General features: G+C 28.3%; 1 protein-coding gene across 3 annotated transcripts; it reads left to right on the forward strand.

Moving 5' to 3' along the window:
* Positions 1-1,131: 1,131 nt before the first annotated feature.
* LOC100200548 (alpha-1,3-mannosyl-glycoprotein 4-beta-N-acetylglucosaminyltransferase B) lies at positions 1,132-22,872 on the forward strand. Of its 3 annotated transcripts, none has more exons than XM_065809814.1 (3): positions 1,132-1,180; positions 7,615-8,284; positions 21,664-22,872. In XM_065809814.1, exons 2-3 carry the CDS (start codon positions 7,735-7,737, stop codon positions 22,722-22,724), a joined length of 1,611 nt encoding a protein of 536 aa, XP_065665886.1. In that variant the 5' UTR covers positions 1,132-1,180; positions 7,615-7,734; the 3' UTR covers positions 22,725-22,872. The 3 variants fall into 3 exon arrangements, with proteins under 3 accessions (XP_065665886.1, XP_065665887.1, XP_065665885.1); XM_065809815.1 differs by lacking the exon at positions 1,132-1,180 and adding an exon at positions 1,843-1,947; XM_065809813.1 differs by lacking the exon at positions 1,132-1,180 and adding an exon at positions 4,438-4,955.
* Positions 22,873-23,969: the final 1,097 nt, after the last annotated feature.

The following is a 23,969-nucleotide window of genomic DNA, read 5'->3' on the forward strand; positions in this document are numbered from 1 at the left end:
ATATTTTCGTAAATACGTGTGTAAATCATATTTTCAATTTCCAGAAACAACATATTTACTTGTAAGTATCGTATATTTCCTAATTTAGAACTAAAAAAATAAAAACTCAGAAAGAAAAGAAAAAAAAATTTTATGTAAAAATTTTTTTTTAAATTTTTATTCTAAATGTTGATAATCTTTTAAAACAAAATTATTTATTTTATACAAAAACACTAAAAATATACTGCAAATTCAAATTCCAGTTAAAAATTCCGTTATTTTAAGTTTTAATAGTTTAGGCCAAGAAAAGTGATGTTTCCGACCATAGTGTAGCGTCCAGACTAATGAAATAAGTATGTTTCTCAAAAAAACTTGCGAACAAAATAAATTTTAAAGTTTGCTTCGTTTGCCCATTTTATGAGAAAAAAAGTGTTTTAAAAAAGCAATTTTTAAAACATAATTTATTTGAATTAAAATATGTGTATAAATTTTAAAAGCTTGTTTTTTCCGGATGATTTCTCAAAATATTTAAAAATGTTTACAAAATTTTTTGAAAATAAGATAAAAATGAAAATAAGATAAAATAATATGAAAATAAGAAAATAAGATAAGTATTTTGATGATTTTCATATTAAAATTTTTATTTTAAAATGGTGTTCTGAAAAAAAAATATCTCTTGTTTTTAACTTTGTTATTATTATTATTCTTTATGGGTAAAGTTTTTATATATTTATATAGTATTCGTACTTATTTTCTTTATAACATTTTTTGCAACGCTTTTTACCTTTTTAAAGTTTTTGTTGCAAAAAGTGAAAGGGTATTTTACAAACTTAAAAAGCTCTACCTTTTTCACTTTGATTTTGATTTCAATTTGAAAACTTAATAAAAAAAACATTAATTTTTTTCGTTAAAGCTTATTTTTGCTTTAGAAAACTAATAAACGCAAATTTTTTCATTTATGAAGTAAATTTAACTAATTTACAATTTAAGTAACACTTTAATTTATCTTACGTTTAGCTTACGTTATTAAAATCAAAAAAAAAAAAAAGTTAAAGTTTTGTATTATGTTGAGTCATTAAACAAAATCTTTTGATTCGAAAAAAACAGTTACGCGTTTTTTATTGCGTTTGTACGTAAAAGTTAAATTATTATCATCGGTACGCGAGTCGTATAAATAGAAAAAATTGATCGTTTACAAAGAGTAAAATATTTTAAAGTTGTTTTCGTATATATTGAATCTTTTCGAATATTTATTTTGTAATATCATGTAATGTTTGTCATATCATTGTAATGTTTTTATGTATAATGTTGTTTATAACCTTTTTAAGGTTTTGAAAAATAAATATTTAGATACAAATGATTTAGTTTTTATATGAAATTCAAATAAAAATACGAAAAAATAAAATAAATAATGCTGTAAAAAAGATTGAGTTCGTGAATTATATTAAATTGTGTATACTAATACTAATGCTTACTAACATGCACATCTAGTAAATAGACAAATAGCGTATATTAATAGTGGTGCATGTGCACCACTAATAAATATACATTCAATAAAAAATGTTGTATCTTTACTAAATATTAAAAATTACTGAATATAACAATCATGTTGTTGTTGTTGTTGTTGTTGTTGTTGTTGTTGTTGTTGTTGTTTTTGTTGTTGTTGTTGTTGTTGTCTTTTTAAGATAGCAATTCAATGCTTATGTTTACTTATTATTATTATTTAAAAGTTACACCTATTTATTCATTAATCATGACACTATAGCCTTGATAAGTTCTACGCTTAATCTGTCCACCTATTTTTGATAAATTTTATCATTGATTTGAAACTTTTATTTCTTATATTTTTTGTTTCTTCAGGTGTTGAATTCTATAGCTTGAGTCAATTGCAGATAATTGATTTCTGTCCACTTATATTGTTTTGCACTTCCATATGAAAATTATTTGCGTTTCTGGTATTGTATTTATGTAAGTCACTGTTCTTTCTGAACATATTCACATATATTTTATTATTTGGATTAGTTACTACCTCATGAACTAAATTCAAAATCTTAAATAAATTTTCTGCTTGACTGATAACCATCCAAATTTCATTTTTAGATTAAGTCTCATAGTTTTATTCAGCAACTTCTGAAGTATTTTTATATCACCTGCATTTGCATTTAAAAAGATTAAGGGTCAATATTCACAATGAGGAGCCACTATTGTATTATAAATTACTTTTTTAGTCCACTGGCTTAGATTTCTACTTATTCTTGATATGTAACCCAATTTTTCAGATATTTTCTCAGCAGTTTACTTGATATGTTTAGTAAATTTTAAATTTTTATCAAATTGAATGCCCAAATACTTAACACATTCAGAGTACTTAATTTTTTTGTTATCCAAGATAACTGATTCATGTGAATTATTCAATAATATATTTATTTTTTTAATTGCCAAACTTGTTACTAACATTGCCATTGATTTCTTTGTGTTCAGTTTTAGTTTATCATTATTTAACCATAACATACTAGCTTTGAGATCTTCATTTAGTTTCACAATTGCATCATCAAAGGTAGCACTTTCAACATATAGATTAATGTATCATCAGCAAATAAGTTAATTTTTACATATTTGATTACATTGGTTATATCATTCATATATATAATAAAGAGTAAGGGACCTAAAACAGACCCCTGACGCACAAGGTATAAAAAAAGGTATCTTCGTCATCACTCTTTACCACTTGAGTTCTCTCAGACAAATGGTTTTTAATCCATTCAAGAACTTTACCTCCAGCTTTGTAGCAACTTAATTTCTTTATTAGAAGATCTCTGTAAATAGTTTTGAAAGTACGTTTTAAGTCCAGCATTACTGTGATTATAGTTTTATTAGTTTAATGCCAATCTCCAGATTGAGAGAATTACTTGGAAAGCATCTTCAGTTGATCTTTTTTTCCCAAACTAAATTTCTATACAATAAATATAATACAATAAAACAATAAAAATAGATTTTTATACAATAAATTATTTGATTCAAAAAAATCCAACACTTGTTCATGAAGCCATATTTCGATGATTTTTTGAAGCCATATTGCGATGATTCACAGGCAACATATTAATAGGTCTTAAATCCTTCTGTTGTTTTGGTGAGTTTTTTTTTTTTTTTTAGAGAATAAGGGATTGGTATGATTATGGAATTTTTCCATGATTTTGGTATATTACCAGTCTTCAATGACAAATTAATTACTTCTCTGCTACACTTGGATAAATATTATTAAATATTTTTACACTCATATTTTCACACATTAAGCCTTTCATTTTCATATTTTTAACTATATTATCAAGATAATTTCTGCTCATTGGTTTGAAATCATTGAGAGCATTTATATTAACATTTATATAGATATTTTGTTTGACATTATAATTTACCTCAGATTTAAAAGACTTATCAATATCTTGAATACTTTTGATTAAAAGTTTATTATATTTATTACTTGCAGTATCTTTTCCATTTCTTCAAATATAATATAAGTTTACCATCATGTTTAACCTTGTCAATTTTTTTGATCGGGTAGTTTTTTTTTTTCACCATGTGAAAAAAAAAAACTTTAAGATATTCAGATTTAAGTCACCCATGCAGACAATATTCTCATACTTGGCACTAATATTATTTACCTATTTGTCCCAAAAATCCAAAAAAGATACTGCAGAAAATTAAGGTGATTTATATAATACAGAAATATTATATGTTTGTTTAAAAATTTTTAATGTTGTATTAAGAACATTACAATAGTTCACACAACACTTTACCTTATTATGTTTACACTCATTAGAAGTATGACTTCCAGCACAGAAGCTACAGTAACTTACTTTACTATGACATTAGTCTGCATAGTGGCCATAACTTTGATATTTGTAACAATAGATGATGTTTCTTCATGCTTCTTCACATACACTGATTGCCAATTAATGTAGAGATGATTATCTCTTTTTTACTCAAAAGTCTGCTTGTCCATATCCATGATAATTAGTTCAGCATTACCATTTTTAAATAATTTTCTTTTAATCAAAACTAATCTTGTTCTAAGCTATTTTGGCTAATAATTTTTTTTTGTTATAATTACATTTTTCAGGGGTAAGTATTCTTCACTGATGTTAACTATAAATTCTATTCTAAGTGTTAGCTTTTCTTTACTAACTTCTTCTGTTGATAATTTGTCATTCATTTTTTTTAATAACTTCTACAACTTTTTGTCTAGATTCCTCATTGACACAACTTAAGATCACATTACCATCTTTATTTGTATTCATATAATTAACATAAATTTGAAGTTTGCTAGCATCCAAATTTTCTTTAATAAATTTTCTTTGTTTATAATTTTTTCCTCCTCTTTTAGATTTTGATTTTGAATTTGTAATGTTGTATTAATGGCAATAAGTTCCTTGATTTCTGTTTAAATTTTTACTTTCATTTAGAGTACTTAAGATTATTTCATTATTTTCTTTTTGATAATAATTATTTAACATAATACTTTCAATAAGATTTGAAATTGGAAAGCATGTCCAGAAGTCATCTTAATATCCAGCGAAAAAAAAGTATAAATACTAGTAATTATTAAGTTATTGATCTTCATACGATATTATCATCATCTTCATATATCACATTTTCAAACTATAAAAGTATGAAAAAGCGATTATTATTAGACTTACTAAAATAACACAAATCTTCTGAGAATATATTTGCCTAATTTGATGGAACCGTATTTTTTTGCACTCTAGTAATTTTAATTACCATTCTATTTACTTACAGCAATACTGCTTATTGCCACTTACTAATTGCTTATTGTATTTAGAAACAGTTGAGTGGGTCAAGCGGCTTCTTCTGTTGTTTTTGATAAATTTTTTCACTGAAATATTTTGTTTTGAAATCAGGATTTAAGTTTGGAATGGACAAATAAGTACAATAGTTTCACTACAGATAATTAAAAAGGGGTAATTTTAAAAACTTTACCTTCTATTATGTTTCATGTATTTATTTATTTTTAGGTTTGCTTTTTGGATGAACTGGGTTCCAAAAATAATAGTTAAATCGAGTTTAATTAGAAAAAGAATGGTTTTGTTAGGAGAAATTTCCAGGGTACTGGGTGACTTTAAACTGTCATAGGCACAAGGTTTCAAGGCACTTTGTGCTTATGACAATGTGTCCTGACTTATGTTCTTGTAAAACAAAGTTTTAAAACAAAACAAAAATTGATGTTTTGGATTGTCCCATAATCACAGTCAGGGTTTATGTGTAACATAATGACAGTAACAAGCTCGAAATTACACTTAAAATTGCAGCAAAACAAAACCATATTAAATATTAAGTGCTTTATGTTCTATTTGTGTTGTTGCTTATTTGTGTTGTACACTAAATAAAGTTGAAAAACATAAAAATTTTGAAAAATCATCACTAAAGTCAATATAACAGAGAAATCCTTTTTTTGCTATAAAGTCTATTATAATATAACAAGTCGCTGTAAGTTTATCATATGAAATATCTTATACACTATGTTATTAAATGTAATATAAAAACAAAATAATTAAGTTTGTATTAAAATTCAAAAGATATTTTATCCTTGTTAAATGTCTTTGTTAAAAACACTTTTTTTTTTAATTTACTATCTTATGTTCAAGTATAAAAGTTTATATTTGGCTTTGTTTAAATCTATAAAGACAATTTTTTTTGCAAGAAAATAAATTCAAGATAAAAGCCATGCATGATATATGTTATGGTTTTATGCGTGTTGTATATATTAATAGTTTCATTGATAAATTTCATAAATTATATATATTTTAATCTTGCTCATTATATCTTTTTTTAAATAAAGTTTAATGTCCATTTAATGACTACACTTGTGTGGTTTGGAGGGGTTTCCATAATGGTTTCCATAATGTTTTCCATAATGCCCTTTTCTTACTCAACTGAAATTAAAGTAGTAGAATTAATTCTACTAAAATGATTTTTAGTAGAATTAATTTTTTAGAAAAAATTTAATAGAGAATACTTTATTATTATTAATATTATTACTATTACTATTATTACTATTACTATTATTATTTTTATTATTATTATTATTATTATTATTATTATGATGATGATGATGATGATTAGCCTGTTTACAGATATTTAAAACCATTGTAAAAAGTAGTACATAGCACTTCATATTATTTTTACAAACATCTTTTTTGTTTTAAAAGCTCACGACTTGATTCTTGAATTCTTTCCTGTTAAGCAATTTAAAATCATTTTGCAATTCGTTGTGCAATTAGCCCATTGCAAAATATAGACTTTTGTCCAGTTTTTTTGTTCTGGATTTTTAAGTGATAATTATTTGCATTTCTTGTAAAAAAATCATGTACTTCATTGTTTTTTTATACAAAATCCTTGAAAGACATTCATTTTCTGTAGTTAAATAGTATTGTGTAAAAATGAAAATACTTTTATTTGAATATTTTCTTTTACAGATAGCCAGTTTAATCTAGACAAAATATCATTACTATGTGTGAACCAGTCACATTTTAAAATTGTTCTCATAGCTTTGTTTTGTAACTTTTAAGCATTTGAATATCATTTTCATTTGCATCAAAGAATAATGAAGCACAATATTCAAAATGAGATGCAATAATTGTATTATAAAATTATTGTTTTGTCATTATTGCTTGTCAGATACCTACCAATTCTTATATGATCATATAACCATATAACCAATCATCTTAGCTATTTTGGCTGCAGTAAAGCTAATGTGTTCAGAAAAATTTAAATTGCAGTCAATTTTAATAACAAGGTATTTTACACACTGAATTTAACTACTTCATTTTAAGGCTTGACACATGTTCAGATATTTTTCAAAGATACTTAAATATTTTACCTTGGAACTTTTGTTCCAACATAAAATATTTAAGTATCTTTGAAAAATATCATCATCAGCATACTCATTGACTTACTAGCATTTAGTTTTAAAAAATTTCTTTATAACAAAAACATGATAAAGGTGACTCAAGATACAAAATATGAAATTTTATTAGTTCTTTTTTTTTTTTTTTTTTTTTAGATTTTGATTTTAACAACCAGGCGTTAAAAAGCCTCTAAAAACATGCCATAGCCCTTGCTCAATCTAAAAATAAAGCATGAGTTCTTTCACTGATTTCTGTTTCTAAAAATTTTTTCCTAAAAGCGTTTTTGGTTTATGATTTGAACGCATTAAAAAAGGAGAAATTTTTAGTATAACAAATTAAAACAGTGGTAGTAATAGCAATTCTAAAAATCTTGATATCTAATTTCATTAATTTATTAAACTTGTTGACTTTTTAAATTCTTTTACATTGTTTATTCAATAATTGATATATTAATTACTTATATTATATAATTATAAATAATTGATACATTAATTATAAAGTTATAATAAATAACTTTTATATTATTTAATAATTACTTAATTAGTCAATAATAATTACATTTAATTGTTATAAATAATTTAATTTATAAGTTTTTTTATTTACTTGACTAATTTGATGGTTATTTTTAAATTACATAAAATTTTGATTTTTTTGTTTACATTTATTTTAAACACCAATGAGCTCAACTGATGAACTTAAACTATCTTTTTAGCAAAGTGACATCATGTTTTAATGATGCCATTAGTTTGTCTTCATTACACCTGTCAATTTATCTTCATTATATCACATGTGCCAGCTTTTTTTTGGTTCTAATTAAATTTAATGCTTTGCAATGTTTACCTACAATAACCTGCGGAAAAATCGATTTGGAATTTTTGTATTTTTAATTTTATTTGTGATGTGTATTATTTTTATATGGCAAAAACAAAATGAAAATGAAGCTATTCTTCGTCGATATGAGTTAGCAAAAAATACAGTTCCACCTTTATTATATGAAAATATTAAAAAATTAAAAGATAATCTTTTGAAACTAGAGTTTGAAAATAGTATTCGGATGCAGGAAATGTTAGATCTAAGGCGCAAGTTAAAAGAAAAATTTAATGAAAGTTCTACTGACATTTTATTGTCTTTACCAAATATTTACAGTAGACTCCCACACCTACTTGGACATAATGATGCACTTGCCCCATATATACATTTAACAAAAAATAGAAAAGCCAGTTTGGTATTTGGTGTACCAACTGTTTACAGAGAACATTCTTACCTAAATCAAATGTTAACTTCTATGATTACTGGCTTAAATGATAAAGAAAAAGAAGATGTTTTGATTGTTGTATTTGTTGGAGAAAGAAATGAAAAGTATATAAATGAAGTAGTAAAAGGTAAAAGGTTTTTTAATATTTTTTACTTTTTTGTTATAGATTTTAGTTGTTTAATTATTTTACTATTATATATTATTGTGTATTTTCAACCACTGTTGTTTGCGGCTGTTCAAATAATATGTGATTTCTTTTTTTGTCGTTTTTCTAAAACCCCCTCCCCTATGTGACATTTTGTGGCATTTTGAAGAACCCCCACTCCCCCACCCTGTGTGACATGACAAAAAAAATTTTCATAAGTTTATATTTTAATTGTAGTAGTTCATTTTTATAAAAAAATACAATTGAAGAATATCTGTCTAAAACCTAAATTTGTTCCCAAATCGGACTTTGACCTTCAAGTATTGGAGTTCCATGTTCTTCAATAATTTTTGAAGGCCAGTTGAGCTCAGAGGTATCAACATCATCTTGATCATACCACTCAATTGTTTCTTTGTTGAGGTCTAACTTTTTGAATTTCATTCGAATATTCAATACTTGAGCAAACTGTTTTGTGTTGTTTCATTGATTTGATAGTTGCAAAATATAAACTGCAATTGGTACAAATTTTTTTTGGTGAGGAATTTTAAATGCTTGGACATGAGTAGTCGTATGGCAATCCATTAGGATACTTTTTTGTAACTGTCGTGGGCAAAATTGTTTTGCATAGTGGTAAGTTTAAAAAGAAAGATGCAAAGTTGTTCTTTGTATATTTGCATTCAAGACCATATTCTCCTCGGAACAAAAAAATTGATGGTGGAAGAAAACCAGTTGAAATAAGATGAAACAGTGAGCTGCGACGATGAGCACAGCATTTTTGATCTTTACATTTTACAATTTGAAGGAAGTATTGACTTTCTCTGACATGTTTAGCATATCACTCTGCTCCAAAATGTTTTAACTGTACACATTTTTCACTGTTTGGTTTTATGTACTCGGCTTTAGTTTCAAATCCATTAATGACTGTGCTAGACCAAATTTGTGCAAGAACTTCACCTGCTTTGGCAAAGTTTGCCTTCTCCTTAACTTTGTCTGTTGTTTCTCCTCTTGAATTAAGATGGTTTCCAAAATGATCAAATGGAAGTATAATTCCTGCTAGGTCATGGCTTAGCAGAGCCATTCTTCTCTCTACCCTGTTAAAGACTCTTCTGCCAGGAGCATTAGTGGCCACAAACATTGCATCAAGATCATGCTCTTTGAAAAAAGTCTTGGCACAATGAATTGTTTTTTCATATCTTGGATTTTCATTAAATAAGCTGTTTTTAAATGCAGGAAGATGGTTTATTCTGTTCATGTCTTCTAAGTGACTAAGTGCTGCTGATGAATCATGTTTTGCACTTCTGATTGCTATGTATGTTGGGCCAGGTTATGTGACTGCTTGTTTTTCCATGCAATCCTTTTTAATTTCTATGGCTGCAATTACTGAAGGAATAAGTTTGTGTTGAGGAGCAATTACAAAATCATGATCAGCTAAAGTTACCTTGTACTCAATATGCATCATCATTGGTGCTTGTTTACTTGCAGCTATCAATCCAATTGGCACCCTGGCTTTATCATCGTGGGAGTGAAACGTCACTTCTTTAGGACCCAAGACTGCCGCAAGTTCTTCAAGGGCACTAATGGATGATATGGCAAATTTTGTGTCTGCATGATATTTATGCTCAGAGTTTTGTGCTCTTATTAACCAGACAGGTGCAGTTTTAACATGTCTTTTTCCTTCTGTGCTCAATGATCTGCTTGGAAGTAATCTTAAGTAAACTCCTGATCTCGAGAGATTGTAACCATGATTTTTCAATTCTTCAACCAAGTCATTTAATGTTTTTACAGTTCGAACCATTTCAGTTCTTCTCCTATCGTCAGAAACAGACCCTTTCATGGCAATATCTACAATTGCTTTTATTAAACTGTCCTGATCATAGGCTAGCAGTCGACCTTTTGATACTGAATTTTTAATTCCACACAACTTTTTTCTAATATCTGGATCTAATGCTTCTATAGCTTTTTTTCTTTTTAGTCTGGTTGCTGTTTGGCGTTCAGTGGCTTTTTGACGAAGTACAAGATCTTGGTTTTTTTCTACCAAAAGTTTTTGCTTTTGCCCTAGTATTTTGTAGTCTTCTTGTGACAACAAGTTGCAATTTCTTTTTTCAGTGAGATATGCAACATCTTTTTGTAAAATAAAAATTTCATTTTTTAACTGATCTTGTTTTGGGGCTTGTTTTGTTAAAACTTTTGAGAAATTGGAATTTTCTTTTCCACACTCTTTGCTTGTTGTAATTGATTGGGTCGCGTCAGTCACGTCATCAAAAGTGATTTTAGATTCAACCGCACTCTTTTTTGGTGTATTCGGTAATTGGTTCGGTAATTTTGTCCAGTAAGATAAAATACCAACTTTATTTCGAAGTTCAATTTGTTTTAGCTCTTTTAATTTTTTTTCAACTTCTACATTTAATTCTGATAATGTTTTGCTCTTTGTTTTAATCTCAGACCAGATTTTATTTGTTTTTTCTTGAGACTTTTGCTTTGGTTTGTTTGCAAATGCTTTCAAATATCCTTCATAAATAGATTTGTAAAGTTTTTCTTTTTCACTAGACATTTTTAATCTATAACAATATCAACAACATTAAATTAATTTTCCTTACAACCATTACGTTAAATAAGTATATAGTAAAGATATTAATTATAATGACATTATTAATAGTACTACTATTTAATAGTAGTACTAAAATTTTATATCATAGTAACTAAATAACTTAATATATAATAAAATGATAACGTAACTAAAGTAGTTCGACAAATTCTTTATAATAGAGTGACACAAAACATTAAAAGTAATAATAACAATAACATTAAAAATTAAAGTATTGTAAAACTAAAACTAACATATCTTTAGATCAATAACATAAATTGCTTTTAAATAATCGCCCACTATCTGGTTTTTCTTTGTTTGTAGAATCAAAATTTCTTTTTATGTCTGCAATTACCACAAGTAACTTAAAAAAAAGCTAATTAAAATTTTTTATTTTTATTTGTTATGACTCCGTTAAACAATAAACGCTAGCTACTTATGAAGTTGTTGCACAGCATTTTTCTTAAAAATATGTATTGTATATAATTATCTCAGAGTTCGCAATTTTAAAAAATTATGCAGTGAAAAAAAATTTAATTTAAAAAGTTATTTATCATGTCACACTGTAACAAACCACTCCCCTCCCTCATGTGATATTTTGTGACACTTTCTAATACCCCCTCCCCCCCTAAGACTCACATATTATTTGAACAGCCCCTTTTGTGTTTTATTTAATAAAAGAAAATTTTGTTGTTTAGTGTTTTATTTAGTAAAAGAAAACTTTTTTTATTTAGTAAAAAAAAACTAAATGTAACTTATAGAATATCTCTAGGGTACTTGTAGGGTATCTCAAGAAAACTTTCAAATGAATTGCAAAAAAAGCAAAATTTAAGGAATAATACTTACAACTAGTTTCTTCAAAATTTTATATTTTTAAAGTAATCTGTCTTTTTTATCTGACTTTTATTTTCACTTTATTTTCACGCAGGTTGTTGAAGCAATCACTAAAATAATTACTAAAATCTGCTCAAGTGTCTATGAAATATGGTGACACTATATTAAAAAAGATAATGAAATCTTATTACATAGATAAATTGAGGGATCAGGCAGGTTTCAAAGAAATCTAATATACCAAAAAAAATAATTTTTTTTTTAATCTATAAATTGATGTGCCTTTAAGATTTTTTAATTGCTTAATTAGCAGGTTCTAAATAGTTAAACCATGTATGTATTCATTGATGGGTTATTAGTATGTTGGGTTGTGCACCTCAATACATCAAGTGATGTGTTAGATACCTACTTATGAAATAGTTAAAAAATCTAAATGCAGTATACAAAAAAAAGCATTGTTTTAAATTATTTTTTTTTTCTTTCATTTTTCTTTAAAAGTTTAGGCTTTCTTTTAAAACTTGGAAATAAAATAAATTTAATTATTTTACAAAAAAGTGTGCTCAATGTTTTTTAAAAAAAAGCAGTAAAATTGAAGTTAACATCTAATATTTTATTTGAGTTTTTTAAATGTCTTTTACTGTTGTTTAAGGTTAGCACAAAACATCAGGTTATTTAAGGTTGGCACAAAATATCAGGTTATCTAAGGTATCTTTTTTTTAACATCTTTGCTTCCAACAAGTCTGCAAACAACTACTGTTAGAGTTAGAAGTTACTGGAAAAGAAAAGATGAAGGTTGTAGAGCAAGATAATGATTTACAAACAACTTAAAAGATTGCAAATTATATGAATCAGGAAAGCAAGATAAAGGAAGTGAGTTCAAAAGAACTGATGTTTGAGGAAAAAAACTAGACAAATAAGAGTTTTTAGAGCATTCAGGAAAAATCACAGAAAAAGGATGACACTTAATTGAATGACCAGTAACATGAATATGAATTTTAGTAGATGGCACAAGAGATGCTAGCTCTTTAGAACAGTGCCCATTACAGTATTTGTAGGAAAGAGAAACAGAAGCAACATTGATGTGATAATGGTTGGAGGTTGGCTGCAAGAGCAGGTCCAACTATGTTTACAATGCCTTTTTGCGCCTTGTCTAAAAGAGAAAGGACATCATTAGAAGATCTGCCCCAGATATGGCAACAGTATTCCATACAAGGCCAGATTCGAGATTTATAGAGATAGAGAATAGAATCTGGAGTAAGAAAGTGTTGAGCTCGATAAAGAGATGCAACCTTAGCAGATGCTAATTTTGCAATGGATTTGATATATGGTTTCCAAGAAAGATCAGAAGTAAGAGTTAATCCTAGAGGATGAAGGGTAGATGACTCATCGAGTACATTTCCATTCATAAATATAGGAAGATCTAAATTATTGCGATAACGATTTGCTGAATAAAATTGAGTTTTATCTGAATTAAAGTTCACCGGCCACTGTGAGCCCCATGCTGTAGCAGAAGTGAGATCCTTTTCAAGCTCAAATGCCCCCTCCAAGCAATCAGAGAGTGTTGGGTTTCTTATCATGACAAGAATAAATGGTAGTATCATAAACATGTGACTATTGGAGTCTTTATGAAATAAAGGAAAATAACCATCAACACTAAGATCACAAGATGAGACAGCTGAACGCAAATTAGTCTCACAAAGAGCAAGTAGGTCTGGCTAACTTTGCAAAAGATAAGACTCAACAGAAGAAAAGTTACTTCGAAGATCATGAATATTAGTGAATGATAGGTTTAGAGAACTTGGTGATGGCGATGGTTTTTTGTGTTTTATAGTTTTTAAGGTTAGTACAAAAAATCAGGTTATTTAAAGTTAGCACAAATCATCAAGGATAAAGAAGTTTAAATAAGTTGTTTACTTGACTCGAAACTTGTCAAGTATCCTTTTTTGATATTTTTAGAAAACTAAAAAAAACTTTTAAGTTTTCAAAAGGGTTTTTGCAATAAACAAAAATTTGAGACAAAATGTGACTATTAAAAGGTTTGATAGTTCATGTGTTTCTACATATGGTGGTGTGACTAAAGTTAGCTATTCATATAACATATCATTCATATATTCATATATTCATATATCATATATTCTATAACAGCACTATTTTTTGAAAAAAATTTCACTTGATCGGTTTCTGAAATAAACAATTAAAATGATTAGTTATATCTAATATTCACATAAGACTAAGAGGTCTGAATGCGCTCATATTTTTTAACTTTTAATTCAAACAAGTTCACTCTTAACAAATCTGCAAGCAACCACTAAGTTAGGAGTTGACTCCTTGCAGCAACCACTAAGTTGGGAGTTGACTCCTCCCAAGTAACCACTAAGTTGGAAGTTGACTCCTTCTAAGCAACCACTACGTAGTGAATGACCAGGGTTAATATTTGACCAGGGCCAGGGCCGGGTTTGATAAAATATAGCTGGGGCCAGATTTGTGACTGGGGCTGCATAAACATTTGTACATCCTATTATAATTTTTTTATTCAAAATTCATGTTATATTTTGTATATATATGCATTTATAAACATCATTATGATCAACATAATCATCATTATCATCATCATCATCATCTTCTCTTTTGGCAAATACTACACCATATAAATACTACAGTTTATATAAATATGAAGTGATATCGCATGCCAGCATCTAAATAAATAGCAAACATATATGTTTATATCCATAATATGTATGCATAAAGCGTATCTCAGAAGCTTTTATTCCTTCTGGACTGAAAGTTTGGAAGCTTTTATTCCTACTTTTCAAATCAAACCTCATTCTACTCCATATTTTTTTCCCCATCTTGAGCAGTTGCTTTATTAATCATTTATTTCATCTTTTTTACAAGAACATTTCTCTTAAGAACAAATGTCCTTTTATTATTCCAAGAAGCCAATGTAAAAAGGTCCTGTCTGAAGTTAAGCTTTGTTATTCTTAGTTTACTAAATCTTGTATCTTATATCAGATGTTAGGTTCTAGAGGCTTTTGGTTAGTCTTTAACAATATGATTGACTAAAGTAAGTCTAACATTTAATCTTATTAATTATATAATATTTTATAATATTTAATTTTTAAAAAGTGCTAAATAAGTGGCTCCAATTTTCAAAACTCAAGAAAACACTTTGACCAAACATCAGGTTATTTAAGATTAGCGTAAAGGTATCTTGTGGTACCCTTGAATCTTTGCTCCTGTGTTGTTTCTTATCTACAATATCAATCTTCATGGAAATTTAACATCTAAAGTGGCTTTATGTGTTAGCGACTCAACTTTATACTCTTGTCTTGACAAAAAATCTTCACTTTTTGATTGCTTAGAACAAGCAGCTCTCTTCTGTAACAGCCTAAGGCTTGCTGTGGCTTATGGCTTTAAATTCTGGACTTAATATCTGCAGTTTTCGTTAGACAGCAAAACTCATTTACTTACTACAAAAAAATATTGCAATAATGTTGGTATTCCTATATTGATGAATAACAACCCTCTAACTCTCAGACAAAGTCTAAAAACACATTGGAAATGCAATGCGAAGACTTTGTCTGAGAGTAGTGGTAGAGCGCTTGCGTCATAAGCAAGAAGTACCAAGTTCGATCCCTACCATGTGTCCTGTTAGTGCCAGGCTCAACCTGCTTCTCTGCACAGAGGCCTTGGTTATCAAGGTTCGTGTTTCGAAGTTATATAGTTGAGAGAGGGTTATAACCACAATTAAGTATTCCTCTCATCTGTAGTGGCTTTTTCAGCCTTGGGGAGGTGAATTAGCATTAAAAAAAAATAATAATAAATTAGACCTGCTTTATCTCCCAAGTTTGAGCCACTCTTCCATTGTTGTAAGGTTGTGTTTCTTTTTTTTTTCTACAAATACAATCATGGTCAATGCTCAAACAAGCAATCATCTCTATTACAATAAACCAAAACTCATTCTTGCTTGGTTATTTATTCAACAAGTTGCATCCTTTTACTGTATCTGTCCCTTCATGCTATAAAAACTTTTATTAATCCAGTTTTTTTCCTTGCACATCAAAAAAACCTTAACTATTAGCCATCTTCATGTTTTTCTTTTATATACAACCTACAACTTTTCATGTCTTAAGTTAACCATTTGTTAATATTTTAACTTATTCTCTATTTTAAAGTAACTCATAACTTAATAGTGGTTGCTTGCAATCTAGTTGGAAGTAAATTAGAGTTTGAAAATATATAAATATATGCAAGTATTTAATAAATAGTAAATGTAAGCATAAAGTTATAATATATAAAGTATTATAAATTTTTTTCTAGCCCCAGCTATTAACCCCTGCTAAATCTTATAGTTTAGCCAGGGTCGGGTTTGAAAAAAATTTCATTTTTAGCTGAGGCCAGGGCCCCAGCCACTTACTACCACTACGCTGGGAGTTAACTCCTACCAAGTAAACATTACATTGGGAGTTGACTTCTCCCAGGTAACCACTAAGTTGGGAGTTTAGTCCTTCCAAGCAACCACTGCAAATAAACAACAAAAGACTTATTAGATTGTAAATTGCTAGAGTTAGCAAAACATAATGACATAACATGAGTATTACAAAGCACTGATGTTAGAGGAAAAAAACTAGATGAATAAAAGTTTTTTGAACATAAAGAAACAGTTACAGTAAAAGGATACAGCTTTTTTGAAATGGCGAGTTATACAAGATTTTGTTTTAGTTAATGGAATAAGTATACAAGTTGCTTAAGTAGCAATCATTTTTTGCAATGTTAAAAGCAGGGATGCAGTGTTTTAAAAAGAACTCCAAGTTGGAAAGTCACAAAAAGATTATTTTTGTGATATTTAAGTTTTTGGTTTAGAGCTCTAAAAGTGTAAAGAAGCTTATGGACTACTTTTGGGATAAAATTTAAGACTTTTAGGTTAGAGGAACAATCAATTTTTGAACCTGGAGTCCTTAGGTATAATGGTGGCAAGGACTTTGAGACTCCAGGCTTGGATCTCATGAATTTTTTATTATATTGCAGATCATAAGTCACTTAACATTTTTAACGCTCCTAGACACCACAGGCCAGGAAAAAACAAAGATATAAAGCCGAATTCCTTTTGAGACTCTGCATCCCTGGTTAAAGATTTTGTATTAAAAATTTTGTTCCAACCTGATGTTGACCAAAAGCAGTTCAAAGGCAGCAATAAATTGCTGACCTTAATTTTTTTAATTCTGAGGCTGAAGTTGTAATAAATTATTGTAGAAAACCTTTTTACTGCTGTTGTGAAATTTTTTACCTAAAACTAACTAACCTCATTAAAGAAAAGAAAATACTTTAAGTTTAAACTTTTCATCATATTTAATTTAAACTTTTTATAATCATTTTACATTCAATGATTTCTGTTTATTTCAATGTATAAGGGTTGAATGTTAGGCTTTGTTAATAGACACTGTTAAAAATTTTCTAAATATCTTGAAATCCTAAGTTGTAAGATAAAATGCGAAAAATTATAATAAGAAAATAACTTTGCATCAGACAATCTTTATTTGCCTTAAGTTTTATCTATAAAGACAATTGTTCTTAAGAAAGTTCTCGTGAAAAATTTTTTTTGTTTTCATGAAAAAAATGATTATGATTAGAAATATTATGATTTAATTATATTATGATTCAGCGCCCCTTGGGCCATTTTTAAGTCCTGCTCAAGGAAGGCAACCAACCATTGTTCATTTTATCAGAAAATATTATCAAAGATTGGTTGCCCAACCCCCTTTCAGAAAAGTTTTAAAGAAGGGCAGGGGGCATTGATGTCTGGCACCTATTTCAACCCCTTGTATAACTGTTAATATTAAATTGTAACTAATTTGTTTATTATAATTGTACATAATTATATATAATTAAATGTTACACCTAATCATAGATAGTGCATGACATCCTAAGAAAAATCAGTTGCCTGATTTCTGCTAATCAATCTAAAGTCATAACAAAAAGCGTCTTATGTGGCGTTGATACTAAAAGTATTTACAGAAATACTTTCATGCGTAACATAGCATTGTTATTTTTTATATCTTTTACTAGTAATAAAGTCAACTTCTTTGAGAGCTGCCACAATATAACACAGGTTGACAGAAAACAATACAATATAGGTTGGTATCTACATCAGGCTGCTAGATGAAGAGGTGTGGCCTGCTAGATGAAGGGGTGTTGCTAGATGAGGCCTTTTACAAGACAGTAATAGACAGATGCAGTTAACATATGCCCAAGCTGAGTAATTTTATAAAGATACCATCACTAGCCTTTAACAACCTAAAGCCCTAAGACAAGAAGTACTTTTAAGTCAGAGTTAAAGTCAGACTTCTCTTTTAGTTGCTTTAATCTTTATTTGATTAAATTAAAATTTAAAACAACAAAAATTTTAATTTAATAAAGTGAATTTATATTATTAAACTTAAATTTATATTTTATATTTATATTATATTTATATTATATTTATATTATATGTATATTATATTTATATTATATTTATATTATATTTATATTATATTTATATTATATTTTATATTTATATTATATTTTTATAATTTATATGATATATTTATATGCGGTAGTGGTGTAGTGGTAAGAGCGCTCGCTTCATAAGCGAGAGGTTCGGAGTTCGACTCCCACCACGTCCCTGGAAGTACCGCGCTCAACTAAGTTTCTCCGCGCAGCGGCCTTGCTCGGAAAGGTTCGTGTTTCGGAGTTAAAGAGTTGAGAGAGGGTTGTACCACGAATAACAACTAAAAAAAAAAAAAAAAAAAAAAAAAAAAAAAAAAAAAAATGAGTAGCCTCCTCGACTGTAGTGGCCCCCCCTCGGGCCTTGGGGAGGTGAATAATCTAAAAAAAAAAAAAAAAAAATATTTACATTTTAGTCGTTTATATTTAAGTTGTGCAGTGTTTAGTATAAGGCAACTTTAAAAAGACTAAATAAACAAATAAAATAAAACAAGATAATAATGATAGTATGGTCTATGGAAGAAACCTCAAAGTCAAACCAGTTTTAGTAAGTTTTAGCTCTAAGTTGATTCCACATGTGGTTATTTTTTTAAGCAATCGAAGGTGGTCTAAGGATGTCCAGATGTTTTTTCAATTAGATGAGACATGTTTTATGTCTAAATATAAGTAAATAATGTTTGGGATTTGGATTCTAAGCATATTCAATCTCTAGGAGTGGTCCTGACTGCACAGTTAGTCATTTTGGAGGTGGCTTTGGTTTGTCAAGACTTCTTCTTTATTTTTGTTTGTTTATTTTTATGTAGTTTAAGAATTCAATTTAATTAAATTTAATTATACAAGTAAGAATCTAGGCAGTTTAAGAATTTAATTAAAATAATTTTAATTATATAAATAAGAATCTAGGAAAGGCATAAACTCAATGACCTCTATAGACGATAGACTAGAGTCTTTGTTCTTTCTAGGACTTTTCCTAATTCCTGACACCTTAGGGTCAGTGCTGCAAAGCACCAAACAAAAAACCAGACAAAACTATGACATCATGAGGAGAACTTCCTGGTACAGTGCTCCATGTTGTGCTTAAACACCTTGTTGGAGGACTTGTGTACTCTAACACAGATTCAACTGGAATGGCTATTTTGCTTACAACCTTATGGCAGTGCTAACATTTTATGTACATCCTGAGGCATACGAGATCATTTGTACAGGTTGATAAGCAGTTTCCAGTTTATACTGATACAGCTTGTTAGGCTCCACCTTCTCATTGCTGGAGAGGATATAGAGAATAATGTAAAACCTCATCATTAGCTTTTCATTCACACCTAGAATCTCTGCTTGCTATTGGTACCCCCTAAAAAACCTCCTGGCATTATTGCCATCATTTTAATCAATAAATAATTTTTTGTTCAACTTACTTATGATTACATGAATTAAATACTTTAGTTATCTCATTATCACATTTAAAGTGTTAAACATTAATTGCTAGTATATTAGTATTTAAAAAGCATGATAAAATGCAACCATTTTCTAACATCAACCTCCAAACAAAGTAGATTTATGAAAAAAATGTTTATTATTACATCACATAAATTGCTAACAATCATAATAAATTAAAGAGTTACTTTAATTTATTATGACTGTTAGCTTCATAAGTTAAATTGAGCATTTGCAAAATGTAATGTTCTAAAGGGAATTTGCAATCTTAAAAATTTTACTTAAAAGAAATCTTAATTTTTTCAATTAATAAATAGTTTATTTTTTAATTAAAACATTCCATTCTTAAAACTATTCAGTTTTTATTTTATTTATTGCTTGTGTTACTGACCACCAAATTATTTAATTGCAATGTAGTCATGGAATTGAAATGGTAACTTATCTTAAGTTATAATCTAACCTCAAAACTTTTTTATGTGGTCAAAAAATATATACAACATTTATAATTTTGTTTTAGGTGCCCCAAGAAGACCTTATGGTCTTGTCATAAAGCATTGTGGAACATCATAACTAGGATATTCATACCTCCTTTTTTATCAATGACGAAAAATATGCCCAGAGCTTGCTTTGAACCCTGGATCGCTTGCTTTTAAAGCAAATAATTCAACCACTACGCCACAGCTGCTAACCACTGCGCCACACATAATGTTTGCAAAAAGACTTTTCTTATTTTAATAATGAATTAATAATAAAAGATCCCAAACCTCCGAGACATATTGTGTTCATATTAAAGAGAATGCTAAAAAAAATGTTTAGGCTAAATTTTTTGATTAAAAAAAAAGGTTAAATGCATACCAAGAAAAACTAACTTTTTTGTTTTAGATGAAGCTCTCCACCGTTTTGTTGTAGCCTAAATAGTCCTCATAATGTATACCGCAATCTACAGACTTGATAATTTATTCTAGCGTGTTTTATTCCTATGAGTTTGAGTACATGGCGTCATTGATTTATTTTGTTAGTTTAGAAGATCAATTTTGTAAACAAAAAAACAAACCAATGACATCATGTAAAACTCTTACAACAAAATGGATAAGGTGAGTTTTGACTAAAATAAAATTAGTTTTTCTTTGTATGCATTTATTCTTTTGTTTTAATCAAAAAAATTTAGCCTAAACTTTTTTTTATCATTCTCTTTAATATGAACATGTCTCGGAGGTTTGGGATCCCTTTAAAGAGCGAATAAACCATTTAATTCTAGTCTGGCTTGATTTCAATATTCCATTGTTTTTTTACAGCTGTTTCAATATATTTCAATAGCTTTTAATATGCTCACAAACAGGGGTGTGGAGTTGTAAAAAAAAAAAATTACCAACTCCCACTCCGACTCCAATCATTGAAATTTTCAGAGTAAAACTCCAACTCTGACTCCAAAGCTAAACGAATATCAAAATGCCAAATATATGTAAAATTCTTTGAAGGTTGAATATTTTGTACATGCACCTGCAATACCGAGAAGTTTTACTATTGGAGTCAGAATTGCGATTTTGTTTAGCAACTCCAACTCCACTACAAATGTTGTCACTCCACGACTCCAACTCCATCACCCTTCTTACATAAATTTTATATTATAGTGAGAAATAAGCGTAAGCTTAAATTTTGAAAAATTGAAATTTTTTAAACATTAACGATTTATAAAGCTTGATTATACTTAAAGTTTTTTTCATATCAGTTTTTTTTTTTTGTTAATAACAAGTAAAATTTAATAATTGGAAGGGGCTCTTAATAAGCATGGGGTGGGTGAGAAAAATTTCCGAAAGTTAATAAACATCCTCTTCCTTGTAAAACTGATATACTGAGCTTAAAATAATAGTAGGTAAAAAATTATTTCGTTTTAGAGTGCTGAGGATCTTTAGATTACATTAAAAAAAAAGAAACTCCCTCTATATAGAAATAGGTTTTAGGGGGGTTTTCCTCATCCTTACCGTACGCTGCCTCAAATTAAAATGAATGATAATGTAATTTTTTTTTTTAGATATTAAAGACAAGTTTAAAAGTTCTTTAGAGAGTGGTCTTTTGGAAGTGATAGTACCATCACCCAACTATTATCCTCCATTGGATGAACTTCCTTCTACATTCAATGATCCTCCAGAACGAGTGAAGTGGAGAGCAAAACAAAATCTTGACTATGCATTTTTGATGATGTATGCTCAGCCTCGTGCCGTGTTTTATGTACAGTTGGAAGATGATATTATTGCAACTCCGGGTTATGCAACTACTATTAAAGCGTTTGCAATGCAACAGGCAACAAATAACTGGTTCATGCTTGAATTTTCGTCACTCGGTTTTATAGGTAAAACGTTTCATTCATATCATTTAAGCATTTTAGTCGAATTTTTTCTTATATTTTATAAAGATAAACCAAACGATTGGCTTCTGGATCACATTTTTTGGGTTAAGGTGTGCAACCCAGAAGGAGACGATAAACAGTGTCAAAAGGATAAAGCACTTTTGCGTGTTCGGTTTAAACCTTCTTTATTCCAGCATATTGGAAAATTATCTTCTCTGAAAGGAAAAAAACAAAATTTAGTTGATAAGGAATTCAAAACGGCAATGCTGTTTCAAGCACATTTAAATCCTAAAGCAGTAATAAAAACAAATTTTGAAGAGTATCAAACTTTTACAGCAGTTCGTGGTTATTTAGGCCATTCTTATTTGTGGGCCCTTACTCCAAAAAAAGATCAAGTTCTTCGCATTTTGTTTTCAGAGCCCCAGAAGGTTGTAAGTTATTTATTTAAGACAGGAAATCCTGAGCATCCAACGGATATACTTACAAATGCAACTGTTGAGGCATTAACTTTAGATAATAAACAGTATCGAGAGAAAAATAACGGAGCATCAGATTCTGGCGATATAAGTAGTCCATTTATAAACAGTGATTATATCATTTTGGGACTTTTTAACGAAAATGGATTAGCTTTCGGAAAAGTAAGTAATAGTATTGGTTTGATTGCTGAAATAAGAATCCGAGTACTTGAGAGCATGGTCGAGAACTGGGTAGCATTTTATGAAATTTTCATTGAAACTGGTTCTTAGTTAGAATGATTTAACTTAAATACTTAGTGACAGAGTTAGTAAATATTTTTTTGTAGAAGGAGCTACAATCAGACTATTATAATTCCTTTACTTCTTTTGTATATCATGATTTTACTCAAAACGTTAACAAAATATATTTATATCAAAATGTTTAGTTAGTAATTAGCATATTATTTATAAATCAATAGCGTGTTTATTTTTCTAATTTTGTTATCTCTTTCTCCATAAATAGATAATTTACTTGATATTGCTTAATCTTGGTTGGTTTTGAGTCAAAAGCATTGACGATATATATATATATATATATATATATATATATATATATATATATATATATATATATATATATATATATATATATATATATATATATATATATATATATATATGGCGAGTGACACTCTATAACCTATTAAAAATAAACCGAAAATGGCCTATATATAAATATTTATATTTATATATAGGCCTCGGTTGGAGTAAATGAGTGCGGGAGCGGAGAAAAGCTCTCATAAAATAAACATGGCGAGCCATGCGAGCTGCTCCTCTAAACAGCTTTTCAAGAGGGCTTCCGGTTTTGAGGCGAGCTGTCTGTTTACTTATTAATACTTATTTTATATATATATATATATATATATATATATATATATATATATATATATATATATATATATATATATATATATATATACATACATTGTTGTTCTTTATTACAATATACAAGATAAAGATAAAAATAAATATGAAAAATTACGAGAAAGGTATTGTTAAAATATAAAGAATGAAAATAAGTATTTTTTCATTTTTTAAACTACTGAGTCTTCTTAACCGATGAAATATGCGAATAATTATCTCTAAATTTCTAAATAAATATCCCGTAAATGTGCGAGTAATTATTTCTAAATTTCTAAATAAATATCCCATCTAAAATGACATTAGTTGGGAAATAGAATGGGGATAAGAACGCCAATACAGGGTCTCCCACTTCATTTCGACAACATATCATTCAGTTTCGACATTGTATCAGTACAATTCGACAATGTTTCATTCAATTTCGACACCGTTGCATTTGATTTCGACTGTTTTGCATTCAATTTCGACAGCGCTAAGAATACTTTAGATAATATAGAAATAAAACAGTTAGATACTTAATAAATTCATTTAGATAATATAATTTTTTAGTTTGTATATAAAATAAAGTTTAAACAAAAATTTATCATTAATAAAATAATGTTAATGCAAATACTG

This window comes from Hydra vulgaris, chromosome 11 (assembly GCF_038396675.1).
Source record: "Hydra vulgaris chromosome 11, alternate assembly HydraT2T_AEP".
Classification (NCBI taxonomy): domain Eukaryota; kingdom Metazoa; phylum Cnidaria; class Hydrozoa; order Anthoathecata; family Hydridae; genus Hydra; species Hydra vulgaris.